The 24,633-nt window shown below is 35.6% G+C and overlaps 1 protein-coding gene across 3 annotated transcripts in view; it reads left to right on the top strand.

Moving 5' to 3' along the window:
- Nucleotides 1-24,633, top strand: part of trappc9 (trafficking protein particle complex subunit 9) — a 235,626-nt gene that overhangs the window by 118,242 nt on the left and 92,751 nt on the right. For all 3 annotated transcript variants that reach the window (XM_059509121.1, XM_059509119.1, XM_059509120.1), the window contains one exon: nt 15,444-15,586. In XM_059509121.1, the coding sequence (XP_059365104.1) occupies nt 15,444-15,586 (143 nt within the window). The remainder of the gene's footprint in view (nt 1-15,443; nt 15,587-24,633) is intronic.

Below are 24,633 nucleotides of genomic sequence, written 5' to 3'. Positions count from 1 at the left end.
TGCAAGCTATGAGATTAGCCTCAGCAAGACAAAGGAGTTGAGCATGAACATATTTCTTTTGAAGCAATGAAAGGCGAAAAAATAGCTTTGCAAAAATAGCTTTGGATTCAAATCCAGAAGAGCCCAAACTGGCTTGTTCCGACGCATATACTAATGTACAACCTCCAAATTCAGATTAAATAAGCGACTTAAAGGAATAGTTTACCCAGTATTGAAAATTGTCTGAAACTACTCATGACCGGGCCATTCAAGATGTAGATGATGCAGATGCCTCATTCTGACGGCACCCATTCACTGCAGAGGATCTACTGCTGAGAAAGGGATGTGATGCTATATTTACCCTAATCTGTTCCAATAAAGAAACTTACTCAACTACATCTCAGATGCCCTAAGTGGGTGTACATTTTGGGTTCACCTTCTTTCACCTTTTTGGGTGAAGTATTCCTTTAATTTGTTGGAAAGTGTTGTTTGATTGATTTCAGTTTTTTGCTCATGGTTGTATCCCTTTAGTTTTCCTATCAAAACACAAGTTGTACAGAATGCCACATGCCTCTGTCTGCTGTGAAAGCATCACAAGAGATGCGAAGAATGCACGCTGCTCGCCAAGGGCAAATTACTTCGAAGACAAACGGCAGTGATTCAGTGGATTTCTGTTCAACTGGAATTTATGCCATTCACAGACTTCTTCAAATACCACTGTGAACTCGCTCTGCTTAACATGAATGAATCATGTTAAACATGAAATGAATCGTGTCCCATTTCCAAGTTGGAATTAGACTTGCTTTCACACTCTTTATCCCTTTTCGATCTCTTTTTTACAGGATATTTTCCTCCGTCTGTATTTTCCTGCCATTTTGTCCTCAGGTTTAGAGATGTTGAAAACAGCACGAGTTGTTTCTTCATTGTTTCTTCAGCAAGACGGTGAGAAAGCATTTGAATAATTCCTCAGATGGCACTGGAGGGAGAGCGAATCGATAGAAGCTCTATTTTGAGACTGATGTGAGTTCAGTTCAGTAGATTAATGCCGGTGTGAAAACGGATCATCACATGTGACCCCTGATGGCTCCTGCGTGTGAATGTGTATTTGATGGCACCATGTGCTCGTGACTGATCCCGTGACTGATTCTCCGCTGTGTTTGTGTGTTGGCAATCATACTAGCACACACACACACAGTGTATTTCATCATTTAGACTCATGATTAGTATGTTTACTTGTTTTGTGCATGTAAAGGAAATGAAAAGCACTCTTTTTTTCCCATCAGCGGCTGATATCCGAAGCTGTTTTATTGAAGTTGAGCAGAAATGTAAATTACCATCAGGGATTATAAAGTCTGACATGCTGCTTTGGCTATCCTTCTTCATACGTGGATAGATTTGCAGAGCTAGATGCCACTTTTTTAAATTTCACATCTGCCTTTGGTTTGGCAGAAGGTTGGTTTGGATTACTTATGATCCAATCAAACCATAATGGCCTTTCTGAATGCATTCTGAACACATTACATTAATCAATAATTACAGTAAAAACAGAAAAGGCTTGCATTGTTACGAAGGGTTTTTTACCCAACCATTGCTCCAGTCTTCAATGTCACATGATCTCTCAGAAATCATTCTAACTTGCTTATTTGATGCTCATTTCAACAATTATTATTATTGCTGTCCACTGCTCCGGGTGTGTGTTCACTACTCACTGCTGTGTGTGTGCACTTGGATGGGTTTAATGCAGAGCACAAATTGTCTCTTACTTAAACACTTACATTTCTTTACTATCACTGATCAGTTTGCACTCATTCTGAATAAAAGTTAAATGTCTTAAAACAAATGACTGACCCTAAACTTTTGAATAGCAGTGTACATCAAAAAAATCAAGAAATATTAATTTCTCATTAAAATACGCCTAGGAAGAAAGAAGTACACCCTCCCACCTATTTTCTTTCTGTGCTACACCTCTCATACTCGTTGGATCCAGTTTGACGTGATTCAATCTCACTGTGTGGGTCTGAGAGGGGCAGCCGGGGCATCAGGAGGCTCAAGGGGCAGTGAAATGCTGTGAAGAGTCAGTTTATGTGATCACTTAGCAGAGAGACTAAACACAAGAGCAAGAGAGAAGGGAAGATTTGTATCAGCAGCTGGAGTCATGCCCGTGTGTGTGTGTGTGTGTGTCTGGCAGCTCATCTGTGAGATGATGTATGGCGGTTATTCTGTAGATCTGGCTACTGTGTAAGCACTTTCAGCAGCCAACCACAGGGAAACACACACACATACACGGATGCGCACGAGAAGATGCAGTATGCTTCAACCCTCTTATCAATAGCGCAAAAAGTAATTTGGAGTAAGTCTGGGTGTATTTGCTTTGACTCCAGTACACTTAGAAATTAAAACCCTTAGTGGACTGGTTTGTAAAAAAAAGAAGCTTAACATTCCAGTGAGAAGTGACATTAGATGCACACGTTTATTTAGCAACTCAATCTTTTCTAAAGATCATCTTAGCAGGATGAATACTCATAAATAAGATATGACCTTTCCAAATAAAAGAAGAAATAAAAAATGAATATGAAATTAAAACTGACCCTGTTTGCATTCTCAACAAGTAACTCTGATCTTATTGTACACGATTTATCAGTCTGTTATTCTAAAGTAATATATAATCTCTCATATAATTGCCATATCATATAATATTATTGATATAAATATTGTTAAAATATAACTAATACTAAATGAATTAATCATTGTTGTATAACATGTTCTATCAAATCCCAAAGTCCTATACTATAATATGTCCCACAAAATATTCAGTTTCATGTTTATATATATAAATTATTATTTTATTTTATTTTAAATGGCAAGAAAACCCACTATCAAGTGTCCTGTGTGAAGGGGCCCAATTTAAAATGCCATGAAATCAAAATTGTCCCAATGAATTTGAACTCTATGCATGTTACTGCTTTTATTTTTAATGATTCATCCATGCATCCATGTAATTTTTTTACTTTATGGTCTTACTCAAAAGATCAATGTGTATGATCCAGTCCGATGATTTGTTCTGTTCAATAGCTATTTCATTGGAAATCCATTACAATGTGGTTGTAGCAATGTCGGTTTCATGCTGACTTTAGTATTTAGTTTTGAGGATATGCTCATATCACTCGCATTTCTGTTTTAGCAAATCAGGAGACAGAAGGTTGTTTAAGATGGATGTTAAATAAAAAGACTAAAAGCGGCAGTTCTGAATATAAACAATGAAGCTCCACCGAGACTCTGAACGCACCATCGACATCTCTTTGGAAATGCTAGCAACATTGTGCAGTGCTGCAGTGTGTGTGTGTGTGTGTGTGTGTGTGTTTAACTTGAACAGTTTTATTTAGGACTAGTCTTCTGGAGATTTGTGTGTTAGAAAGTACACACACAGTTGTGTATTTTTTTTGTGTGTTCTAACTTTAAGTGCCTACAGTGGCACAAAGGATACAATCGTATCTTAGCAACTGGCAAGTGTGGCATTTTCATAGTTTTACATGGATGGCATTGACCCTCAAGAAACCAAACACACACCAGACACACCTAGCTGTCTGAATGTAGACATGCCATAGGTAACTAAATAGTAGAAACTGCTACATATTAAACTTGTTCTATCTTCTGTCTCTAGTTAGGACTTGAATTTAGATCACTGTGCATTTTCTTGCATTTTTGTGTGTATGTCTGTATGCATTTGTTAGTGTTTTGAGTATCTGTGTAAGTGCGGTGGAGCTCTTAATTTCTAGAATCACTGCAAAATAAATCACATCTGGAGTCCTGAATGTGAGTTTGCATGCTGAATTGGATTTAATGGGATAAAAAGATTATGTATCACAAAATTGCTCTTGAGTTGCAACCCAAAACAAAAACATTCAGCACGAGCAGTAGTCCGACTGACAACAAATAATTATGAGATAATTCTTTTAATTAATTATCTGAAAAGAGTTATGTTTTGAATTATGAGTTATGTTTGGAATCAGTTTGACGACTCCTTCACTGAATTAGTTTAATCAGTCTGAATCAGTATTTTACTCACTGAACCGTTTTTTTTTTTTTTTACTGTGGTGTCAGTGTTACTCAATGCAAAACTATATATATATATATATATATATATATATATATATATATATATATATATATATATATATATATATATATATACATATATATATATACAGGTGCTGGTCATATAATTAGAATATCATTAAAAAGTTGATTTATTTCACTAATTCCATTCAGAAAGTGAAACTTGTATATTATATTCATTCATTACACACAGACTGATATATTTCAAATGTTTATTTCTTTTTAATTTTGATTATAACTGACAACTAAAGAAAATCCCAAATTCAGTATTTTAGAAAATTTGAATATTGTGAAAAGGTTCAATATTGAAGACACCTGGTGCTACACTCTAATCAGCTAATTAACTCAGAACACCTGCAAAGGCCTTTAAATGGTCTCTCAGCCTAGTTCTGTATGCTACACAATCATGGGGAAGACTGCTGACTTGACAGTTGTCCAAAGATGACCATTGACACCTTGCACAAAGAGGGCAAGACACAAAAGGTCATTGCAAAAGAGGCTGGGTGTTCAAAGAGCTCTGTGTCCAAGCACATTAATAGAGAGGCGAAGGGAAGGAAAAGATGTGGTAGTAAAAAAAGTGTACAAGCAATAGGGATAACCACACCCTGGAGAGGATTGTGAAACAAAACCCATTCAAAAATGTGGGGAAGAGTCACAAAGAGTGGACTGCAGCTGGAGTCAGTACTTCAAGAACCACTACATACAGATGTATGCAAGACATGGGTTTCAGCTGTTGCATTCCTTGTGTCAAGCCACTCTTGAACAACAGACCGCGTCAGAATCGTCTAAAGACAGAAAGGACTGGACTGCGGCTGAGTGGTCCAAAGTTATGTTCTCTGATGAAAGTAAATTTTGCATTTCCTTTGGAAATCAGGGTCCCAGAGTCTGGAGGAAGAGAGGAGAGGCACACAATCCACGTTGCTTGAGGTCCAGTGTAAAGTTTCCACAGTCATTGATAGTTTGGGGTGCCATGTCATCTGCTGGTGTTGGTCCACTGTATTTTCTGAGGTCCAAGGTCAACGCAGCCGTATACCAGGAAGTTTTAGAGCACTTTATGCTTCCTGCTCCTGACCAACTTTATGGAGATGCAGATTTAATTTTCCTACAGGACTTGGCACCTGCATACAGTGCCAAAGCTACCAGTACCTGGTTCAAGGACCATGGTGTCCCTGTTCTCAATTGGCCAGCAAACTCGCCTGACCTTAACCCTATAGAAAATCTATGGGGTATTGTGAAGAGAAAGATGCGATATGCCAGACCCAACAATGCAGAAGAGCTGAAGGCCTCTATCAGAGCAACCTGGGCTCTCATAACACCTGAGCAGTGCCACAGCCTGATCGACTCCATCCCACGCCGCATTGCTGCAGTAATTCAGGCAAAAGGAGCCCCAACTAAGTATTGAGTGCTGTACGTGATCATACTTTTCATGTTCATACTTTTCAGTTGGCCAAGATTTCTAAAATATTATATTTATAATATTTATTTATAATATTTACGTCTGTATGTAGTGGTTCTTGAAGCACTGACTCCAGCTGCAGTCCACTCTTTGACTCTCCACCACATTTATAATATAATATTTATTTTAAATATATTTCTGAAGGATCATGTGACAATTAAGACTGAAGTACTGACTGCTAAAATAGAAGCATAGAATATAGAAATAGGACAGTTTCTTTAAATTGTAAGAATATTTCACAATATTACTGTTTATACTGTATTTTTGAATTGTAGTGTATAGAGTAATTAATATATATAGATACTGCAGATGACAGTGGCTTTGAGTGTATGTTTGTGTGTAGTGTGTGTCTCAGTCCATGTGTATAATCTGGCCAAGCAGACCGAACAGATTTCCATGTGCTTACACACACACACACACACACACACACACACACACACACACACACACACACACAGACACAGACACACACACACACATGCTTGATGTTTGATATGATGGATGGCTCAGTCTGGCTTGTTTGTGTTTTACATGGATGCCAGCATGTGTGTGTTGTGCATCAACAGCTGGTGTCTTGGCTGTCAGCGTGTCAGAATGTGTGTAGGACAGCAGGCTGTCATTGAGACACAGGTTTGAATGGGCTTGGTTTGCTTCATTGCTATCATTTAGTTTAATTGAAACAAGTAACTCTATTGTCCTGTTCACACACCACTGAACTGTATTGGACATTTAGTAGACAGTTCTTCCTTAGACTTAAGGAGTTTTTTTCCCTCAATAATAATAAGTATTTTATTTATTTATTTTTTAATTGTATTTTTTATTACGATTATTTACGATTACACAAATTTGACATGTCCACGTTGGTCACTGGTAGTGGTCGACCGATATAGTTTTTTTGACAGCCAATGCCGATATCATGGAAAGCAGGGGGGTTGATAGCCGGTATAGAGCCGATGTGTGTGTGTGTGTGTTTTATATATATATATTATATATATATATATATATATATATATATATATATATATATATATATATATATATATATATATATATATATTAGGGGTGTAACGATACGCGTATTCGTATTGAACCGTTCGGTACGAGGCTTTCGGTTCGGTACGCGGTACGCATTATGGACCGAACGGTTCGTTGGACTAATTAATTATATTTGGAAAATAAAAAAAATTGTGAAATATAATGATATGCATTCAACAAGGTAGCCCAATAACCCAAACGACGTAACAGGCAACGCCCCTGACACCCCCGAAGAAGAAAAAACACCAACTTATATGTTTATGTTAGGCTACTCAGTCAGGCGCTTGCTCACTCAGTAATACACGCTGAAGGCTCGTTGCAAAATGGCCAATGCGTTTAACAGACCAGAAATAGAAGATCCTCCAATAACCAACAGGTCTGGTGTTTGGGTGCACTTTGGATTCCCTGTAAGCTATAATGGTGATGGCAAGAGAGTGGTGCATAAAAACAACAACGATATGTCGCATCTAGGGTAGCCTACACCAGCGGGAATACAAAAAAAAAAAAAAAAAAAAAAAACACCAGCGGGATTACTTGAAACATGTCTTTATATATATATATATATTTATTTATATATATATTTATATATATATAAATATTTATAATTAAATATTCATTAGTCATTCAAAGATTTGTTTAAATGAAATGTGTATTTGCTTTATGCTGATGGCAAACGAGAAAGTAATATAATGTTTGCCTTTCTATTACTAATAATATAAAAGCAATCATTATAATACTTTTTTTATACATTAATTCCTTTGTTTAACCGTTCTATCTGATTATTAGACAAACTTCTATTCGTATTAGACAGAACTGTTAACTGTGTGCTCTCAGGTGCTGCCTTTCTTAGCGGCATCAAAATTAAAGTCCCACCTCGAACACATCGGCCAAGCAGAAAAATTATCTGCCAATGCCGATATTTGAAAAAATACCAAATATCGGCTGGAATATCAGTCGACCACTAGTCACTGTTCACAGATATTGTTGCCACTGAATTTCGTCCAGTAAACCTGCATGCATCTACAGTATGTTTGTGTGTGTGTGTCAGGGAAACCGTATGCCATAGAGACCTGCTTTTACAGCATAAAGGTCACTAGAGACCAGTGTTGATAAACACATCTGATAACCTGCTGTTATCAGGATCTGACCACATGCACACACACACAAACACACTCGTCCTCTACTTATGCTATCTGAAAAATAGGCTGTAAAAATGAGAATTCACTTCCTTTACATCTTTCGTATACACTGTATCTATAGTATTCTGTCTTTCTCTAGAGAACAGCTATGACTATGACTAGAGATTAGTAAGAGTAACTAGTATTTTAGGCTGATTTTGAGATGGATGTGACAGTCAGACAGAGGTTTTACTATTATTTAAGCTTCTCCTGTTGTATTTTCCTGTAGGTTGAACTTCTAAACCTCTCAAAATCACAATTAGTCTTTCTCCTGCTCTTATAGAACCATATTAATCGACTGTCGATTGATATGTTGCAAAACAAGTTATTTTATAAATACATTTTTTTGAATATTTAGAAAATGATGGCATCAAGTGTGTTTGTTTTTTTTTTCTTTATTTGCTCCTTCACTTTTCAGTTGTGCAATTGTTATTTTAATCTTTATTTTGTTTGTTTGTTCATTAGTTAATTCATATGAACATTCATTAGTGTAAATCGTTTTTGTAGAATTTATTTATTTTTATGGTTTGCTCATTTCTTAATTTGTTGGTCCATGTATTAGTTTATTAATTATTTATATTATTAATGAGTTAATTTTTTTTATTTGTTCATTCACACATTTGTTTGTTTGATCATACATGCAATGTGTTGTTCATTAATTATTTTGTTGTATTTGTTCTTGTTTGTTCATAGGTTCCTTCGTTATTTTGAATAATTTTTGATTAATTCATTCACTTTTTCATTTTGTTCATTCTTTAGTTTGTTTGTTCATGTATTTTTTAATCATTCTTTCTTTCATTTGGAGTTAGCATTGTTTATTTAATCATCCATTCATATGTGTTTGTTCATTTATTAATGTGCGAAATTCATTCATTCATTCATGAGTTTGGTTATTTAATTATTTGTTTTCATGTTTGTTCTTTTTTGTTGTTATTCAGTTGTTTGTTAATTTGTAGATTATTTAGAATCATTATTTTATTAATCCATCCATTTTATAATTTTATTATATGAAATTGACATCATCACATTAAAATATGGCCTGGACTAGATCTAACTTTCTCTTTTATCTCAATTCAGTGCTGCTTTATTAGCACGAATATTGGAGTACAATATTGCAAAAGCATTTAGGACTCTCTTTCTCTTTCTCTCTGTCTAGTAATGGTCTGTAAGGAGGATGTAAATTAAAATGTCAGAGATCTTTATGAAGTGTATTGGATTTCCCATCCTCCTCTTGTAAGCCATAAAACTCTGGGGTCTTAATAACCGTTAGGACATGACTGAGGGGCAGCGGGCGTTCAGACAGGTTAAACGAATGTCTGCGTTCGCATGAACAGAATATTTCTGTAGTTAATATTCCAGTGGTGCAGCTATGATATTAGGGCTGTTTGAAAGTGTTTGACACTCTGAGGTGATTCTGCAGTGATCACCTTCACCTCTCAATGGAGCTCTGAAACATTCATCCATTTCACCCTGAAGGCCTTTGCTGTATGTTTAAAAAACCTAGAGATCTTGTTTAAAACGCGATTTCGTTTTAGTACATCTAGGTGTTTCATTTACGTTTTACTGAGTCTGACTGCATCTTATTTCACTCATTCAAATATATGTCAGTTCATTCATTTGCTTGTTTTTTCGTTATTCTCTGTTCTTGTATGGATGCCTCTTATTTTATGTATTTGTTTTATGTTTGTTTAATGTGTGTTCATTCATTCATTCATTCATTCATTCGTTTGTTCATTTACTTTTTTTGTTTATTCTAATTTATTTGTTAGTTCAATCATTAGTTCATTCATCCTCTCATTTGTTCATTTATTCATGTATTTATTTATTAATTATTTCTTTAATTGAGTTTAAATCACTCATTTGTTTATTTGAAGAGTTTGGTTCTAAAACGTGATAAACGCAAAAAAAAAAAGTTTCCACCAAAATCAGTATTGTATCTGGTCAGTATTGAAAAGTCGTGTTCATTTTATGCAAAATGTGATTTTCGCAGAGTTAAAGGTCTTGTTTTCTCCCTTTTTTTCCAAAACGCGACAAATGCAATTTACTCCCTTTTTTGCAGAATGCATATATCCGCTCAACCACTCACAGCTTACCATTCCACGCACTGTAAACAGTAACAGCCAATCAAAGCGCACCATTTCACGCACTCTAGATAGTAATGGTGGCACCCTAGTTTTCCTCATCTACTTTTTACTTTGTGATCAACAAACAGGGGTTGCATGATAAATCACCATGTGATTGTACATAGATCACTGACAAGCTACGCTATAATCACATTCATTAGATGAATCACATTCGATTATGAACACGATATTGCCTAGCTTGTTAGTGTTTTTATTAATGCCATTTATGTTTTTGTTAATACAGCACATAGCACTGATCAACTGAATAAATGTAACATGGCAAAGATGAATGCACTTTCGGAAGTTTAATGTAAGGTAAATGTCATTTTGGAATTTCTGTGCTCTAATGCGATATTGTTCACGTTCTTTATCTATATGATGAAATTTTCTTTATTGCTGTAATTAAATTATAGCATTAACAAGATGACCTGTTGAATTCATGTTGGAAGCGATGGTTGATGAATGTATTTTTGTCTGTTTATAAGTTTAGTACTGTCCAAGTTCAGAGGATGTCATATGTGGATCAACTTACTATGTTGTGTATTTTCATCAGTTTCAATATGAAAAATAACTTTCATATTGATTCAATGGATTTATTGCATTTTGAGAGAAAAAAAAAGTATCATGGATTTATTGCATTTTGGGGAAAAAATTAATACAATTTCTAATATTTTTATAATCTAAAGATGCTATGTGAAAGTTTGAAACAGAAAATAGTGGTTTTCAATCTTTCCACTTTCTTGGTAAAGAAAACCTATTTTACTCAAATTAATGCAACATTTTACTCCAATTAATCAAAATGGATTTATTGCACTTTGGAACCAAACTCTTCATTTGTTTATTCATACATCTGCTTGTTAATTCAGAGATATGTTACTTTTTTTGTCATATTTTGTTTGTTTATTTATTCATATTTTAGTAGGTATAGTCTGTTTATAAATGATTTTTTTTTTCTTATTTGTTGATTCACTTGTTTGGCTTTGCATAAATTTTATTCATCAGTTAATTAATTTGTACATTCATTAGTTTGAATCATATTCTATTCTTCTATTTTATATAATTATTATTTTTTTATAACTTATTGGTTTGCTTATTTGTTCATGTATTGTTCATTCATTCTTTGTTTTATTGAGTTCAGAATTTTTTGATTGATTGATGGATTAATTAATTCATTCATTCATCTGTTCATTCCTTCATTCATTGTCTTTATTTGTTCATTCTTTTTTGTTAGTTTGTTCATTAGTTATTTTATTTATTATTCGTTTGGTAATTAATTAGAATCATTATTTTATTTGTTTATTTATTGGATTGCTGATTAATTTATTCATTCATTTGTTAGTTATATTGTTATTCATATATATGTATTTGTATTTGTCAATTTTTTCAATTGTACATTCATGTATTTCATGGTTCTTTCAATAGTTTGTTTGTTCATTAATTTGTAGAGTTGAAGCATTTTAAATAATTCATTAATTTCTTTGTTCATTCTTTTATTTCTTCATTAGTTCTTCAGCGTCAGTATAGAAACTCTCGGGTGATCAGACCGTAGGTTATTAAATTCACTGTGACAGCACATCTCTCTCTCTCTCTCACTCAGTTTATAGTTTGTTCTATCTTTAGCTCTCTGTGTGATTGAAATAGCTTCTCTCTGGAGGCCGGCAGCTCTCAGTGAACACACACTCAGTAGAGCATAACGATTGAACTGGGTGAGGTTTCACACAACAGGAGGGTGAATGTGGAAGACTCCAGTGGGCCCTGCAGGAAAACCCTACAAACCCAAATACACATACACTCGCGTGTCTGTTTCTCTTGCTAGAAAGCATAACACACACACACACACACACACACACACACACACTCTTTTTCTGTTCTCTCAGAGCCAGAGGTCTGCGCAGGGCGTGGGAGGCGGGAGGCCGTCAGAATAATGAGGCCAATGAGATCTGTCTTCCCTTTAGATCTCTTTCTTTCTACAACCCGAATTCCGGAAAAGTTGGGACGTTTTTTAAATTTTAATAAAATGAAAACTAAAAGACTTTCAAATCACATGAGCCAATATTTTATTCACAATAGAACATAGATAACATAGCAAATGTTTAAACTGAGAAAGTTTACAATTTTATGCCCAAAATGAGTTCATTTCAATTTTGATTTCTGCTACAGGTCTCAAATAGTTGGGACGGGGCATGTTTACCATGGTGTAGCATCTCCTTTTCTTTTCAAAACAGTTTGAAGACGTCTGGGCATTGAGACTATGAGTTGCTGGAGTTTTGCTGTTGGAATTTGGTCCCATTCTTGCCTTATATAGATTTCCAGCTGCTGAAGAGTTCGTGGTCGTCTTTGACGTATTTTTTGTTTAATGATGCGCCAAATGTTCTCTATAGGTGAAAGATCTGGACTGCAGGCAGGCCAGGTAAGCACCCGGACTCTTCTACGACGAAGCCATGCTGTTGTTATAGCTGCAGTATGTGGTTTTGCATTGTCCTGCTGAAATAAACAAGGCCTTCCCTGAAATAGACGTTGTTTGGAGGGAAGCATATGTTGCTCTAAAACCTTTATATACCTTTCAGCATTCACAGAGCCTTCCAAAACATGCAAGCTGCCCATACCGTATGCACTTATGCACCCCCATACCATCAGAGATGCTGGCTTTTGAACTGAATGCTGATAACATGCTGGAAGGTCTCCCTCCTCTTTAGCCCGGAGGACACGGCGTCCGTGATTTCCAACAAGAATGTCAAATTTGGACTCGTCTGACCATAAAACACTATTCCACTTTGAAATAGTCCATTTTAAATGAGCCTTGGCCCACAGGACACGACGGCGCTTCTGGACCATGTTCACATATGGCTTCCTTTTTGCATGATAGAGCTTTAGTTGGCATCTGCTGATGGCACGGCGGATTGTGTTTACCGACAGTAGTTTCTGAAAGTATTCCTGGGCATTAAATTTCAAATGAGCTAATTAAGTGGATAAAAGTGTAAACTTTCTCAGTTTAAACATTTGCTACGTTATCTATGTTCTATTGTGAATAAAATATTGGCTCATGTGATTTGAAATTCCTTTAGTTTTCATTTTATTAAAATTTAAAAAACGTCCCAACTTTTCCGGAATTCGGGTTGTATCTTTGTCTTCTGTTCTTCCTCGTTCTATAGTTTTGTTGCCTCCTCATCTTCTCTGACTCAGAAGTGATGGTGTCATCCCCTCATTTAAGAAATTCTCTTAAGATCAAGTCCTGCTGGAAAACATCTGCCACCCTGAGATTGTGATGTTCCTGTTTTACCTCTCATATGTATGGACATGAATCTGTGAAACTAGCCCCTATAAATGGTTATTTACACAAAAATGATGAGATTCCACAAAATGGCACGCTCCAGGCTGGCTTGTTTTATGCCATTTCTGTGCACAGGATTTCATCAGTCAGCTTTTTGTTTTGGGTGGTAGATAAAATGGATACATCTCTATACTGTATACCTTTATATTTTACTGTTTATGTCCATCTGTTAATTTAATTCATTGTTTTCCCTATAAAGTGCAAACTATATTTGTTCTCTTGCATAGTTCTCTTAATTGTTTATTCATTCACTTATATTTTTTAATACGCGTGTCCTTTATTTTCTCATTCATTATTATCTATACTCTATATTGTTTTGTTGAGATGTTTGTTTGTTCATCAATTTTTATTCACTTATATGTTCAGTGTTCACTTATTAATTTTAACATTTGGTTTTCCGGTCATTAATTAATTTTCTTAATTATTCTTTATACACTACCATTGTTAATTTTTTTTTTTTTTTTTTAAGGAACTGCTCATCAAAGGTGCTTTAATTTGATAAAAAATGCAGTACAAACAGTAATATTGAGAAATATTATTATTTACAACTTCTTCATTTTATTTATTCATTTATTTGTTTCGTCTGTTCATTCATTCATCCACTCATTCATGTTTAGCCCCTTCAGAGAACATGTTTAAAAACATGCTTAAAACATGTTTGACTGCTTTTACATGTTTTATTGGGTTGGTTATTGTCAGAATGCGTGACAGAGTGGACCAGAATCCAATACTTGAGAAGTCTGATGGTGTATCTACATGAAAGCAGTTTTCTGTTTTGATGGTTTTTGCACAGCGATTGCACTTTTGAGCTCCATTTGCGTGATGAGATGGCACTTTATTTTAAACTGTTTGCTCTGGTGAGGTCTGCTAAGATGAGGCAAGATGAGTGACAGCGATGATGGAATTTTAAAAGGTTTTGCTGTTGCTTTTTAAACAGGAAATGCACTATTTTAAATAATGTTTACATGATGCTCCCCCTTTTAAGTAGATTACAGAGATTACAGAGACATGGAGAAAATGGGAAAGTTTGTTCTGAAAGAATCTGTAGTTCTGGCTATATGCAGTTGAGCAGAGAAAGCCAAGATCTCTCTCTCTCTCTCCCTCTCTCTTTCTCTCTCTCTCTCTCTCTCTCTCTCTCTCTCTCTCTCTCTCTCTCTTCTCTCTCTCTCTCTCTCTCTCTCTCTCTCTCTCTCTCTCTCTCTCTCACACACACACACACACACACACACACACAGTTTCTCTCAGCCCCAGGACTGACTCAGCTTCTTCTCTTTCTGCAGTTACTCCATTCAACAACTTCCTCTGTTTTTTTTTCCACACAGTTTAAATCTTTTGTTCTTTTTTTCTGCTAATATTTATCTTCGTTCTAGCCATCTAGATAAAAACTCAGGAATTGTGAGAGAATTGAGAGGTCGCAATGACCTATTTTATTCATTCTTTTATTCCATGGCAGAAACAAACAAACAACAACAAACATAATTGTAAAATGTAAACTCAGAATTGTGAGAGAAAATGTAAAAGAAAAAAAAAGGTTTATATCTCACAGTTCTAAGTTTATAATATCTTGCAATTCAGACATTGAGGGAAAAAGTTGTAATTACCTTTTTTTTTTTAGTTTTTTTTTTAGTACTTTTCATTTAGCAATGAAAATGAAGAATTTTGCTATGATTTATTCACCCTTCAAACCAGACTTTCTTTCTTTTGTGGAACATAAAGTAAGAATCATAGCTGCTTTCTTCAGTACAACTAAAGCAGAAAGTGATCAGTGGCATTCAAGCTCCATAAAGGACAAAAAACATCATAAAAGTGCCAAACAGTATTTCATATGACCTGTGCACTATACTTCAGGTCTTTTGAAGTCATAACATCTTGTTTGGGTTACTCATACAAAGCTATCAAATGACTGGGGACAGGGCACAAGATTCAGGGACTTTACTTATTACAGTGCTTTTATGGCGCTTTCATGTTATTCTTCAACAACCACACAGGCCTCTACATGCTTTCATGGAATGAAAAAGACTGGCATGAAGAGTTTGGAATGATGTGAGATATGAGTAAACAATAACAGTTTTCAATGTTAAAGTGATCATAAGCTGATTATGAGCAGCCATTTAAGATTTGGGATTTTTTTCAGTTGTAAATGAATTGGTCTTTGTTTAAGATCCATGATTCATGTTTCAGTTACTGATGTGTTTTATTCTGTCTGTCTGTCTGTCTCACTGTAGACGCTGGAGGCTGTGTTGACCTTTAAATACAGCGGAGGAGCCGGTCAGGTGGAAGGCTACTACCGCGAGCTCAGTCTAGGAGTCAGAGTCGACGTTGAACCTTCAGTTTTCTTCACGCGAGTCAGCACTTTACCTGCCACCAGGTATCAAACAATGCATTTACTCTATACTCAAGAGGCAAGCCAACATGTCTTAAAAAGACCTTTTTTGCACCTACAATTGAAACACTATTTTTTCAGTTCAAAGTTCTTTAAAAAGAAAAAAGTGTCAATGTTTTTCATTTTAAAATCATATCATTTAACAGTTCGCACCTTCATAGTGTTCTTGGTTTTTTTTAATATATTTTTTTTTATACAGTTTCTGAACTAAAATATTTGTAGCATTTTTTTAAATCCAGTTATGTTGATGATCAGGTTTTCTAGCACAAAAATCAGTTGTAATTAAGTGTTTTTTTTCTTTCTCTCTGACACCTACAATTTAAAAACATAATTTTTTTCTGTTTAAACTTATAACTTTAAAAAAAAAGTCTTTGCACGGTTGCTAAAAAGTGTTTTTAATTGTAAAATCGTGTGTATCTGGTACAATTTCTCTACTTCATTGTTTGAACCATCATAGTTTCTTGAAACTATTTATATCATATTTTTTAAAAGTGCAGTTGAATTTTACTCAGGTTTACTTGCATAGAATTCAGATGTAATTTAGTGCATTTTTTTCTATGACAAAAACACTATATTTGCAATTCAAACTGAGAAAAGAAAATATGGATATTTTGTTTCATTGTACAGTTGCAAAAATGATGTTTATAATTGTGAAATTATACGTGAATCAGTTATAATTTCTCCACATATCTGCATAGTCCACACTGCCATTCTCTTGATATCATAACAATATTATATTTCACATTGTATGTCAAACCATATATATACACATATGATTTGACATGCAATTTTACAAGCGAGCCTGAATCTAGGAGAGTTAATAAAAGCAATAAAACAACATATCATCTCAAATGGAATATAAACACTGTAAACAGTTTAAAGACGAATAAAATTGTGATTATGTTGGCAAACAGCATCAGAGCACTATGAAACCTCACTGTACATGCACACTGTCCTGTAATGGTATAGGTGCTAGTTGCATTATCAAGGGTGAAGTCTCATCTGCTGAATGAATACAGCCACAAAGGTCATTTATGAAGAAGCCACTCTGAACGCAGTGTTTAGTGTGATACAGCAGAGGTGGTTATGAATGACTGCTGTTGAGACGGAAAGATGGAGAGAGGGATAGACAGATGGAGATGGATGGAGAGAGAGAGAGAGAGACTGATCACACCTTAGTAATGACCACTTGAAGTGACTCATTAGCTGTAATAATATCAGCTGTCTCAGTCATCTAGATCATTTATCATTCCTGTCGGATGAATCGGCTGCTCACACACACTCTCTTTTGCTGCATTACACTGAACATTTCTCTCTACAACACTCCATACTGCATTTAGCAGTAGCCAGGTTTCTTAAATGCTAAGTTTTTATGAAATTATTTTTAAGCATCCTTATTCAGTAATCATGAACTTTAATGTAACTTATAGGGAAACTACTTTAAAAGAATAAATCAAATATTGGTTTGACTGTCAGTGTAGTTGAGCTGTTGTAAATTATGAGCAGATTTTAGCTTGGTTGCAGTTTCAAAGTAGCTTCCTCAGCACCGCTCTGCGTGCCTCATTCTGAACTTTATGGCCGTAAACCTCAAATTATGATTAGCTCATTTGTCCACACAAGTCCAAGAAAGTTTTATTCGGCGAACTGGACACTGGCCAATAACTACAGCGGCACATATAGAAATACAAAGTCCTGCTTGTGGGGAATGGGTGTGAAATTTTCAGCAGTCGGTTGGTGGATGGGTTTCTCTGATGGCTTCAGGCGCTCTAAGAATAGCAGCACTAAATGTGAACACACCTCATTACATCCCTACAAGGACAACAGGCTTAGAAAAGGAGCGTGTAATGTCTTTATTCATATCTAAAAATGCCAAAAAGGCATTATAGGTTAAGGTAAGACTATAGGAGTTATTACACTAAGTAGACATCCAAAAGGCCCTTTTACGCATCAAAGCACATTATCGCTAATAGACGTCAGTTTTGCCTCACTGATGTGTTAGATTTGATGGCTTCAGTCAGGGAAAATGAAAGAAAAACACTGTAGTTAAAATATTTAATATTTATTATTTAATATCCACAAACGAAAGTTTGGTACTTATTGAAGTTGAAGGTTTTGGTACTGGTTATGTGCATTTCTTAGAACGAATTCAAGCAGGATGTCAAGCCTGTGCCTGAACCTGTGATTATATTTTCTCTAATCTACATGGTATTAAACCATATTTTAGATTTGACACATTTAAAAGGTGTGCAGTATTATTTATATTATATTATGCGTTATATTATTCAAAAGAAATTTTGGTTTACTTTGCATTGGAGCATTAAAAGTGGTAGCCTATTTTAGGGGGGTTGGCTACATGGATTAATATGCAAAATGTCAATATAAGGATTACTTTATCACAGAATATCTGTTTTCGGCGGCACTTGTTTAGTTTAAAAGTAAACATGTCAAGCTTTCTATAGATATCTCTCTCATGTATTTTCGTTGAGTATTCACGGAGTTACAGTTCATTTTAATGACGTGTTTGTGAATGAAGATCAGCGCAGACAAAGGCTGCAGACAGCACACCTTGTTTGTTATCTTTATTTTATAAGTGCACAAAGTTTTGTTGTTATTATGTCTGTATCCAAAAAAAGTAGACCCTTTACAGATTCGATTGATGTATTGCTCTTATCTGTACGGTTAAAACTGAAAGTGTAATTTAAGTTCTTTTCGGGGTTATCAGGAGAAAATGACTCCTAACGCGTATCCGCGTTAATCGACTCCAGAGAGTTAATAAAACAACATGCATTTTTGTTATTCGTTACCTGTCCTTTAACTTATTGGGGAAAAGACATTTGTCCGTAAACTGATTAAGAAATTGTTGCATGTTTAAATGTGAAGCACTGTATAATGTCGTTCCCGTTATTTAGGCCTAATTTGCCTAAAACAAGAAACGAATAAAATTAAACCGGCACGATTAAATCTTTGAAACTCTAAAGAATTAATAAAACATCCTCACAATTAAACTCTCATTAGTTCTCTCATTATAATCAACAACATTCACACGAAGTAAAAAAAAAGCTTTAGTAATTGACAACTAAAGTAATTTTAAAGGGAACCTTCTTTACTTGTTTTTAAAGTAGGGTAATATCATATGGCCTAAAAAAAAATCCCTGTTTTTTTTTTTAATTTTAGAAAAAAAAAATCTGATTTATGATTTAAACCGATTTTTAAATCAATATTCAAATGACGAAGGAATTTTACAAAACAAGTTTTAATATAGTTCTTTATCATTCATTTAGCAGTCAAATTTATAACTGCAACAAGATGATAAAAAAACTGTACTGTTATTACCTTAATGCTGGAAAGATGCTATGCTATTTAGCCCATCATGTATCTAACCATCCACTCAGCTTTAAGAGCTGCTCAGATTAAAACTGCAGCTCCGCAGTAAGTCAGTGTCATGGACGGAGGACCTGTTAATATTTTTTCTAGTTTAGATATCCATCTCGTTATGCCACTGGTTTAGATATTTTTTTTTTTTCTTATAGAACTTATTTGTAAATAGAGCAGTCACTGGCTGTGTCCAAATTCAGGGTCTGCATCCTTCGGAGTACTCATTTGAAGGATGTTACGTCACAGCGCCGCGACGAAGGCTGTCCAAATTCGTAGGATCCTTCAAATGCGGCCCACAAATACGTCCTCCTTTTCCCCGAATTGGAAGGATGGGTGTGGTGGATCCTTTCCCGTCCTACCTATCCCATAATTCTTTTCGGCAGAGCGTAATGGCGGACGAAGCGAGCGGTAGCGGAGTGGGAGAGGAGTACGTTTTTTAAAAACTGGCTTTTCAAAAAAATATATTTTTTCAGTGGTTGTCTAGTTAGGCATTTTGTTTTAAAACATAAATGAAAATAGGCTATAATGGCTTACCTGGATATGTCTTGTAGTCTGATATAAAAAAAACTCTCCGACAACGAGCAAAGAAAGTATTTGATTTATTTAATTGCTTTATTTCTTCAAAAAGATTTAAAATGAGGAGAATAACTTTGTTTGTCCATTTTCCCACTTCTTGCGCTGTCACGGTTGCTAGGCGACAGGATATGAGCAACGGGTAAGGGAGGGAACTGAAAGAAGGGTAGGCTGTCCAAATTCACAAACACCGACTTCCAGGTTTCGCGGTCGTCGGAGGACCCCTCCTCCTTCAACCTGGTAGGAAGGATCCTAAGGAGCATGCAGATCCTGAATTTGGACACAGCCACTGTCTGTGTCTACACCAGACGCGTCACGCGAGAGTTGAAAGTGAAAGTGACGTGACATTCAGCCAAGTATGGTGACCCATACTCAGAATTTGTGCTCTGCATTTAACCCATCCAAAGTGCACACACACAGAGCAGTGAACACACACACACACTGTGAACACACACCCGGAGCAGTGGGCAGCCATTTATGCTGCGGCGCCCGGGGAGCAGTTGGGGGTTCGATGCCTTGCTCAAGGGCACCTAAGTCGTGGTATTGAAGGTGGAGAGAGAACTGTACATGCACTCCCCCCACCCACAATTACCTTTCGATTGGGAGTCCGACTCTCTAACCATTAGGCCCACGACTTGTCATCTGTGCCCCACAGCGAAAAGTGTGTCTAAACTTGATGACATCACACTATAGTGTCAAATCATCTGAATGCAGTGTCAGAACATTTCATCATAAACAGAATGAGCATCAGTTCACTGATGGGGATCGAGTCCAGTGTATCCGTCACTGTGTTCTGCTGTCTTTTGTTGGATCGTTCTACTCGTGTCCGGTGTAGACCTGGCATGCGTTTTTTATTGTTTTATTTTACAGCCCTGCTTGTTTTCATGTTTTTATTAAATATCTGTATTGACTGCATGGTCATATTATCGAATTATTTACTGCCATGATGCGACCTACAAAAGTAAAGCTCGGCGAGTCGATGAACGAGCATTGCTGCAGGTTGATTTTCGGCGGATGTGCTGTGCTTGTGCAGCCGCGGTCGTCTTCATTTTGTCGGGTGAAACATCTCTCTCACTCGCAGCAGAGTCTGTGAGAAGCAACAACTTCCCCTCCACGCGCTCTGATACCAGAAACATAACATAGCATATAAAATAATAATAATAAAAAAATAACAGGAGAGTTTCAAAGTGGCTTAAGCTATTTTGTGTAAACTTTTTTCCCTATATCACATGCCAAACTAATAACATTGTAAGCATTACATCTTTAATTGCTGCTTTCTACTGTGAAAATTTTGTTTGTGATGAAAATAACAGTATATTTTTGTCAGCATCGATTAACTTCAATATTTCAAAATCAGATAGCATGCTGATAATGTAGCACTGTAAGATTACATTTGTTTGAACGCATTATTGCGAAAGCGATTGAGTGTGAATCTGTTTAAATCATGCTGTAACCCAAAAATAATCAGTAAAAGAAACAGACAAACTCTTAACATCCCGCTGTACTCTTGCAGTCAACCTTCTGATCAAGCTAAATATGTTGGCTGTTGGCATGAATTTTACTCGTGATAAGAAGCTCATATTCAAGTGTTTGTGCAAAAATTATTAATGTGCATTGATGACAGGGAGGCGCCGTCTCATCACTTTAATTTTTCATGATAATGAATGTATATTTTTTTAATTAACATAATATCGTTGTGTCTCACATAGGTACATTAAAAATATATCTACAGAAAGCTTGAAATGTTTTTAGACGAAAAGGAATAGTGTAATGTGTGAATGTTGCATTTCTCTCGTCGGAGAGAGCCAGCACTGTGAATATAGCCAAAACAATAGTCGTATATAAACCGGTTCAGCAAGTGAAAGCCTCTGTCCATATGAAAGAGCAATTCACACTTTTATCTGGACCCCCACAATCCATGAATAACTACCCAAAACCCAACCCCCTCCAGCTGAACAGAATTTGGTCTGTGTTTTGGCTCTGAGGAACGGTGTGTTACTGGGCTGAAACATGCTTTCACTCAGAAGTAGTACTCTTTGTATTCATAATTTTCTCGCAGCCCATATTATTATTTTCACAAGACCATAATGATAATAACAAATCATCAATAAATAATTAATCATTATTTTACGAAAACCATTGTTATTTGTGATCGTGGATGTTTGAGGGAGGCTTTAAGACCAAGCGGAATCCTCTGTTCCCGCCTCACAGCGCACGGGTCTCAAGGCTTCACTGTCTGCGGTTTGACTTTACTGAATCAGATTGAGGCCAATACAACTTATTGATCATGAGCCCAGGGCCAGCGCAGGCTTAAATGCCGCTATAGGCAGAGCACGATCGTGCCGCCCCCCTCACATTCACAATTAGGGATCCTTAAGATGCATGTAAACAATTTTTTTTAATCTATGAAATTACACTAAAATAAAAACGTGCAAGCATGTTTTCAGAGTTTTTAATTTTTTCATTCTGCAAAAAGGTGAAAAGGGTAGCCTACACAATGCAACAGCTAAGTATAAATTCTGTTTTATAGGCTAATAGATAGTGTACAAAATAAAACTAAACATGTGCACTCAACTTTTTAGCTCACAAAACTGGAGTTTTCGGTTGTTTTCTTGACTGATACACACATTCACACACCTTCATTTCAGAAGCGTGCGCGTCGGGCTTTCGCAGCGGCAAACGCTTTGATTGCGTCCTCGAGTTTAACTTGTACTTCAGAAATCATTTTTATCAGTTTAAGCTTTGAGAAACTGCGTTCTCCATAGCTCACAGTGACAGGGAGAGTGGGAACCACTCTCAATGCTACAAAAACATTTGGAAAATTGTTTTCCATCCCTTTTTCACAGATGAATTATAGCGCATCCAGTGGTTTAGATCCAGCAACCAGGCGTCTGCCCAAAGCAGTCAGCTCTTCAAACTATTCATGCCCATCAACATCCGCGAATCTCCTTTTCCAGTCTTAAGCAATCCTGAAGGCTATTCTATTCTCCTTTTCTTTGAGAGATGCGATGTCATCTAAAAATCCAAATACGCGCCCATTGTCTCTAAGCAGCGAAAAGCGCTCTTCCACGGAGGCGATTACTCATGACCAGATAAATGTATTCGGTTTGACATTTTTGAATATACATTAAAGTATTTTGCATATAGACCTAATAAAAGGGCGCTGCCGTGCGGGAATTTTTATTCGAAATTTAACGTTTTTTTATTTATTTTTATTTTATTTTTTTATTTATTTTATTTTTTATTTATTTTATTTATATATTTTATTTAATATTATTAGCTTTTATTTTATTTATACCTAATGTGAAACAAACAAATAAATTAATAATTCTCTCTCTCTCTCGCCTTCTCTCTCTCCGCCCTGGCTGAGCTGCCTAGTTCGCCTATAGGCACGCGCCGGCCCTGCATGAGCCCAACATTTAGCAAGGCAGGAAAATGATTTATTCACACTGTATGGTTGAAATAATATTTTAGTTCACAACTTTAAGTTCCGTTGTTTAAAAAAATGCTTTATTGGCTAATGTTTCATAAACCTTTGGTTGCTCTAAAATGCCATTGTTAATTTCTAAAATGTTATGCCATTATTAATTTCACAGTATTTTTACCACCTAAATGACTAATCTTTAAAGTCACAATTCTATAATGGTCAAAATTACTCAGGCCAATGGTATTTTTTTAATGACATTATTTTATTATTATTATTATTTGAATAATTGTAGCTTACATAAATAGGTAAAGCAAAACAAATATTCGGATTGTCCCTTATTTTTTCCCTTGTTTTCCAAAAGAATAAACACGTATTTTTTACAAGAACAAACATGATAACATATTATTAATTAATAAAAAATAATTTAAGCAATTTAAACCTTTTTTAAACTTGAATTTAAATACTATTAAACTAACTTTAAATTCTCAAGGAGTTTATAAGTAAAAAAAAAAATTCTAAATGAACTTGTGTTAACAATATAATTAGAACTAACAATATAATTAGATTTTTTTAAAATGAACAATTCCTGTATAAAATGGGACAGCAACCTTTATATCAGTGGTTCTCAACCTTTTTTTCCAGCGGGCCGCACTATGGTCTAAGTGCAAGTCTACGCATATAATTTACATATTACGTCAGCAATACAAACCAACCTGATTTATAATATTATAGCCTAACTATTATGATATATAATCTATCACATTCATTGAAATAAACAATTCTACTCCCCATAAATAAAACACCTGATGCTGTCGGGAGCTGACCAATTTTGTGAGATTCAGCTTGAAAGCAATAACACAAAGAAGTTGCGATTGTAACGCCTGTGTTATACTTTCCGCATGAGCAATCTGGATGTAGACACGGCCAGCGCGGACGCAGACTTCTTTAATTGATACTTCTGAATGCGCAGGCTGATGGTCCGCTCTGTAATTGCCCATAATTATTGCATATCTGACTGTCTTTATATTCTTTTACTGACGGATTGCACAGGTTTGAGTAGCAATGAGCTTCTTCACTCTGCCTGCACATGTGCAATTTTGCTTTTGAAGCCTACTGACCACGCGCTCCTGTCCGTGCGGTCGTCTGCTCAGAGCCTCGGCACACACTCTCCAATGACGATAAGGATTTTTACATAGTGTATGGTGTTTCCATTTATCTGAACTTCTTCAAGTGAGTTGCGGGGCAAAAAAAAAAAAAAAAAAACGAAAATCCAGCACTTCTCCTTCAATACTGATACTGCGACTATTCACAGTTTGTACATGTTCATTCGCTGGCATTTTTTTAATTTCTTTTTTTTCTCCCTTAAAAAACAAATGTGTCCATTCTGATGCGCAATTTTACCTTAAAGGCATTTTACCTAATGGCTGTTGATGACTATTTGAATTGAATTCTGCCAAAGTGCGCGCTTGTATGTGTTCGTTAAATGCTTATGCCAGTGCTCATGTCTGAAAATAATATATGAAGAAAAAAAAAATCACATAAAAACATTAGGATATAGCTTATATTTCATTAGTAGCATAATTTTTTTTAATTGATGTAAATAATACAATTTTAGAAAATTATAAAAAAAATAAATAAATTTCAGCATGTGGTTCGG

Source organism: Carassius carassius, chromosome 25, assembly GCF_963082965.1.
Source record: "Carassius carassius chromosome 25, fCarCar2.1, whole genome shotgun sequence".
Lineage (NCBI taxonomy): Eukaryota > Metazoa > Chordata > Actinopteri > Cypriniformes > Cyprinidae > Carassius > Carassius carassius.
Note: the sequence above shows the minus strand (reverse complement) of the source record. Positions and strands in the feature narration are given on the sequence as shown.